The sequence below is a fragment of the Erithacus rubecula genome (assembly GCF_903797595.1).
Source record: "Erithacus rubecula genome assembly, chromosome: 16".
Lineage (NCBI taxonomy): Eukaryota > Metazoa > Chordata > Aves > Passeriformes > Muscicapidae > Erithacus > Erithacus rubecula.
This window is the reverse complement of record NC_136668.1, coordinates 6134519-6140518: the sequence shown is the minus strand read 5'-3', so window position 1 is coordinate 6140518 and position 6000 is coordinate 6134519. Positions and strand designations below refer to the sequence as shown.

The 6000-nt window shown below is 49.1% G+C and overlaps 1 protein-coding gene across 4 annotated transcripts in view; it reads left to right on the top strand.

The window, feature by feature from the left end:
• The first annotated feature begins 898 nt into the window (after nt 1-898).
• The window catches only part of SLIT3 (slit guidance ligand 3), a 463958-nt gene continuing 458856 nt past the window's right edge, over nt 899-6000 (top strand). Inside the window, exons 1-2 of one of the 4 annotated variants that reach the window (XM_079319923.1) lie at nt 904-1235; nt 1418-1669. In XM_079319923.1, the coding sequence (XP_079176049.1) occupies nt 1485-1669 (185 nt within the window). In that variant the 5' untranslated portion in view covers nt 904-1235; nt 1418-1484. Of the gene's footprint in view, nt 1670-6000 lie in introns of all 4 variants that reach the window. The other 3 variants (XM_079319921.1, XM_079319920.1, XM_079319922.1) reach the window with 3 other exon arrangements.

Genomic DNA, 6000 nt, shown 5'->3' with positions numbered 1-6000 from the left:
ATGATGTGCGGGGAGCAGAGCCCGGGTGTCCCCGCGGTGTGCGGGGAGCAGAGCCCGGGTGTCCGAGTGATGTGCGGGGAGCAGAGCCCGGGTGTCCGGGTGATGTGCGGGGAGCAGAGCCCGGGTGTCCGGGTGATGTGCGGGGAGCAGAGCCCGGGTGTCCGGGTGATGTGCGGGGAGCAGAGCCCGGGTGTCCGGGTGATGTGCGGGGAGCAGAGCCCGGGTGTCCGGGTGGTGTGCGGGGAGCAGAGCCCGGGTGTCCCCGCGGTGTGCGGGGAGCAGAGCCCGGGTGTCCCCGCGATGTGCGGGGAGCAGAGCCCGGGTGTCCCCGCGATGTGCGGGGAGCAGAGCCCGGGTGTCCCCGCGCTGTGCGGGGAGCAGAGCCCGGGTGTCCCCGCGGTGTGCGGGGAGCAGAGCCCGGGTGTCCCCGCGCTGTGCGGAGAGCAGAGCCCGGGTGTCCCCGCGATGTGCGGGGAGAAGGAGCCCGGGTGTCCCTGGCCGCGCAGCCGCCGCCAGGGGGTACTCGGGGAGAGCGAACGCGGCCAACAAAAGGCGGCGGAGCCTCGCCGGCCGCACAGGCAGCGCGGAGCCGCTGCGCGCCCGTTCCCGTGCTCCAGCCCTCACATTCCTTCCCGAAACCAGAACCGGGACCGGGCTCGCCCCTCTCTGGGAGCCGCTTCCCCCCGCCGCGGCGCCGGGCGGGGAAGAGAAGAAGGGGCTGCGAGGCGCCGCTGAGTCCCCTCCGCGCTGTCCCCGGGCGGGCCCCGCTCCGCAATGTCCCGGTCCCCGTCCCGGTCCCCGCGGGTCCCGAACTCGCGGCGCCGCGGGCGCGGGCCGGGCGGGCGGTGACGTCAGGCGCGCCGGCCAATGGCGCGGCGGGGGGGGCGCGCCCCGCTCCATCCCCGCTCCGCGCTCGGCAGCGGCGGCAGCGCCGCTCCGGCACCTCTCCGGTAGAGCTCCGGTACAGCTCGGCACAGCCCGGCACGGCTCCGGCACTGCCCCGCACAGCCCGCGGCGGGGGCGGGCCCGCGGCCGAGGGGTCGCTGCGAAGCGCCGGCCGTCCCCTCCGCGGGTTACCTGCCCGGCCCAGGTGGGGCGGTGCAGAGCGGAGGAGGCTGTTTTGGAGGTTGCCGCCGCTCCTGATGGATGTTTTGTGTGTGTTTGCCTCCGCTCCCGGGTTCTCTTTCATCTGAGGACGCATCTGGCTCGAGCTCTGTTAAACTATCTGCCTTCTGGTACCGTTCGTAGATAACAGAAAGAAACCTGAGCCCGAAAGGCAATTCCCCACCTTCTTCCACCTAACGTGACCTTCTCGGGCGCCTTTGAAGCTTTGCTGGTGCTCCGGCGATGATGGCAGTGGTGGGTTCCCTTGGGCTGTACTAAGAGCCTCTTGTTTTCTTTTCCTTTTTTTTCTCAGAGGCATTTCATCTTTAAGGGCCGGCTGATCGCGCTCACTTTAATACCCACTGAAACCATCGAGAACCATGGTGTCTGGTGGAAGAAGTGCGTTTCTGTGCCTTGGAATGATCCTGAGCTTTTGGAGCTCCGTGAGTTGGATGCCTGTTGGAGGATGCCCGCATAAGTGTACGTGTATTGCTTCCAACGTGGATTGTCACGGACTGGGACTCAAAACTGTGCCGAGGGATATTCCCAGGAATGCGGAGAGACTGTGAGTAAAAACCGTTAAGGGCTTCTCGAGCACTTGCAGGAACACCTGGGACGAGTTTCCCAACACCTGCCTATCAGTGCAGAGTGCTCGGTCACAGGAGTTTCAGCAATCCAACACGGATTCATGTTTTCAGGAGGGAAGGGGAGGAGCTTTTCGGGGGTTCCAGCGCTGCTGCCGCTGTGCCTTTGTACGAACGATCAGTTTCAGAGTTTCACGTTAACTTTCAGCTGCCGCCTGATCGGGTTTTGCAGTGACTTGCTTGAAATGGAGTTCGGAGCTGTAGCTGGAGTGCTCCCGGCTGTAATCACTGTCAGTGCAAACACCAATTTAATATGCAATTAGAAACCTGGATGTTTTTACCTGGCGGCTGGTAGCAGTTTCTCCTTACTTTCTCAGCACGGTGATTTCATCACCGTGGAAAACCGACTGCTTCCATAAACTAATTCAAATGGAGAAATCACATTAAGCAGCCTCTAATTTCTGTTTTAAACTGCTGCGGGGAAGCTGGTTATTCAATTTTTAATCTGCTTCAGGGTTTATGATAGCAGAGCAACGCTGTGGGGAGCACGGAGAATAATGAATGTGTTCGTAGCAAAACCCTTGCATTGTTAAGTTCTCGGGAGTTTTTTTTAGCTGACTGTTCTTACTTGCTCAGTGAGTTCCTAGGGAGAAAGCTGAAAGCAAACTTGAGTTTTCTGATAGAGTTCTGGCACTCGCCCGGTGCAGGGGATGGCGTCTCTGACGTGCCTTAATGCATAGCAGATGGCACATCTCAGAGAGTGCCCGGTGCGAGACAGGGACACGTCCAGGGAGGAATGTTAAACTGAGCCTCTATCGGTCCGGGACAGGGACATATGTCCAGGGAGGGAGGAATGTTCAACTGAGCCTCTGTCGGTCTGGGACAGGGACACGTCCAGGGAGAAAAGTTCAACTGAGCCTTTGTCGGTCCGGGACAGGAACACGTCCAGGGAGGAATGTTAAACTGAGCCTTTGTCGGTCCGGGACAGGGACACGTCCAGGGGGAAATGTTAAACTGAGCCTCTATCGGTCCGGGACAGGGACACGTCCAGGGAGAAAAGTTAAGCTGAGCCTCCGCTGGTCCAGGACAGGGACATATGTCCAGGGAGAAAAGTTAAGCTGAGCCTCCCCTGGTCCAGGACAGGGACATATGTCCAGGGAGGGAGGAATGTTAAACTGAGCCTCTGTCGGTCCGGGACAGGGACAGGTCCAGGGAGAAAAGTTAAGCTGAGCCTCCGCACGGCGCTCCCGGGTGACCCAGGAGAGCGCACTCTGTTGTGCCTCATGTGGATTAGCCCATAACTTAAAATGTTTTTGAACTTGTAAGCAAATGCTGTAGATTGTATGGCCTGACTTCCTGTTTTATTTCCTTCTGGGTCATGGACTTGGGGAAACTTCAAATTCTCAGGCAGTTTTTCCTCCGAGGAAGAAAGCTAGATGAGGTTACTAAGCAAACAAAGTTTGTGTGCAAAGAGCCCTCCTAAAGGCTAAGCTCGTCCCAGAATGAAATTTTATAGAATCCTTGGCTGTTTCTAAATGCATTTTATAGTGCTGAGAGCTCTTAAATGATAGCAATATGCTGCTTTCTTACTATGCTATTCTACAACCTTTAATGTTTTGTGGCCGTATCAGCCCTCCTTTTAACCTCAGCTGTGTGAGCAATAGCTCTCAGATGTCAGTGCTATAGAAACCAGAACTTCTCTGCCTGAAACTGTGTACTCTAAAATTGGTGGGTAGCAACCTGGCATTTTAAAGCCAAAAATCCCCAAATCTGGAGCAACAAACCCCACAACAATCCAGTGCCAGGGGAGCATGCCAAGTATGCGTGATAACATGGGTGGTTTGTGTGCTTCACTGGTGAGGTGTGTGAATGGCTTAAAGAGTTAAAGGCTAGGATTAAACTTTTAAATTGCAGGTTAAAATGATTCACAAGACCAAGGTTAGTTGGCCACCTGAGAATCATTTCATAAATGGTAATTTGTTATAGCTGGAGTTGTAGGGGGGCTGAATTCATGTCGTTATTGGGTTTCATGTATGAGAATGAACATCACAGAGAAGTGAACTTTGCTTACCTGCTGCAGGAAGCTGAGCCAGAAGAAGGCAGCTCTTGGCCTTGGCAGATTAAGTGTTAAAAAGAATGAAGGAGAGCATAATCACTGTCTTGGTCTTGTTCTTTTTGGTGTTATTTACAGATTTTAATTTTAGATTAATGGCTGTGAAAAGAACAATAGTAGCGATTTCACAATATTCAGTTTGAACATTTAACCTCAGAGATACCACCACTGATAAATCTGAAATGTAGCTGTGTTGGATGGTTTGTTTGGGGTTTTTTTGCATATATAAATAGTGTATTGTTGGATCATTCAGTGGCTGAAACCTTGTGGAAATAGGATACAGAAGGTCATGTGGTAACACTTTATCTGCATTTTAAATACTGTTTTCAGTTTTCAGTTCTGTCAGTCCATTGTGAGCCTTTCACTGTTTTTGTAGTGTTCACCAACATCTTCATTACATCTGTTTTAAAGCTTGTATCAGTTCCTTGAAATCTAGATTTCTACTAATTGCACTAAATTGGGTTTTCTAATGTAAGCAGTAGAGAGAAAAAGACTCTATTCCTTCGAGTCTGAATTCTGCTCATAGGTGAAACATCAGTCAGCCACAGGATATATCAGAGGATCTCATTTGCCCTGTGGTCCACAGCAACCTGTAACTATTTATGACATAACACTGGGTTGATGTGTAATATTCTTACTAGCATGTTTAGCATGTAAATAAGACCAAATTGATGATATCTGAAATCACAAAAATATTTTTAATCTCGGAGAAATGTTTATATGTTGGGAAAATAATTTTAACAAGTTTTTTAATGGCCACACACGAAGTGCCTTTTTAAACTGTTATGCTCTGGAAAGATATTTATTTCTTTCTGCATTCTCCTGAGCTAAAAATTCTTCATACCTGTTCAAGTCGGAAACTTTTTGCTTTAATTAGTAAGAGATCTAATGGCACCACTTAAAATATTTTGCCACCAAGCTTTTCGAGTTATGTTTGGACAAATGTTACAGATTGTTTGGGCTAGTGGAGCCAAGTTAAATATTATTCAAATTTGTGTTAATATGAAACCCAGGAAAACTGAAAATATAGCATTAAGGGAACAATGGGAAATATCTTTAGGGGGAAAAGAATTTCTTATTGAGAAGTTCTGTTAAATGAACTAGCTTTGATTCTTCATGAGAAATGAGATGCATGCTTGATTTATTTTTTTTTCCTGAACACTTTGAAGGTCTGTAGGTTTGTACCTGTGTTTTCTACCTTGAAGGAAATCCACAGGTTAATTGGTGATCCCAGAAACAGAGTTATAAAACAATCCCATACTTTCATTTTTAATGTTTAAATTTTTTTGATCTTTAATAGTAGCCTTTCAAATATAGCAAGTGTTAGGTTTATGTTGCAGTTTTTACCTTGTTATTACATTCTATGATAGTCTTCTAATTGTGTGGTTGAGATGGAAGCTTTGGCTCAGCTCTCATGAAGGGCTCAAAAGAGGTGAAAACTGTTTTGCTGCACAATGACATTACTCAGTCTGGAGAAAATAAGTGGTGAAGCAACTCCTTGTCACTTCCAGGAGTGACTTTCAATTATCCTTGTTCTGGAGAAGGAATGCTCAGGATAACCATCCTATTCCATATTTGCAATATGTCCTCATGTTGCAGAGCAAGATGCTCCTCAGAGGCCCTTGAGCAGGGTGGTAGAGCTGCCCCTGTGGTGGTTGTTAGTATTTACTGATCCCTCCCACACTTGTGAAGCAATTTAGCACTCTACCAAAAATAAAAGTTGAGAGAATTTTTGTGTTTTGGAGAAAAACTGGTAATTTATTAGATAAATTCTGGAGTGGGCATGGTGATTTTTATCTTTTATCTGGGCAACTGGTAAGACATTTTTGCCTATTAAAGGAAGAAAATTTAAGGATATGTAAACACATCCATGAGAATCCCAAATATTTTACCTTTCTGAAATGGTCCTTAGGATTGCTCAATCAAACTCCCATGATCTGAGTTTCCTTAGCTGTGCTTCAGCTCTTGGGTGCGATTATTTATAATTTCCTTCAGTGGAAATGTTTTCTATATAAGTAGAATATTATACATGTGGCTGTTTATAACACTTAATAATGCTGATAGCCACGTTTAGTTTGAGATGATGCATAAATGCAGTGAGCAGATCAAAGCCACCTGCCTGACAGCTGAGTTTTCAGCTCTGAAAGGAACAAGTGATACTGAGACCCTGCTCAGAAGTCTTCTGGGTCAGTGTCTGCC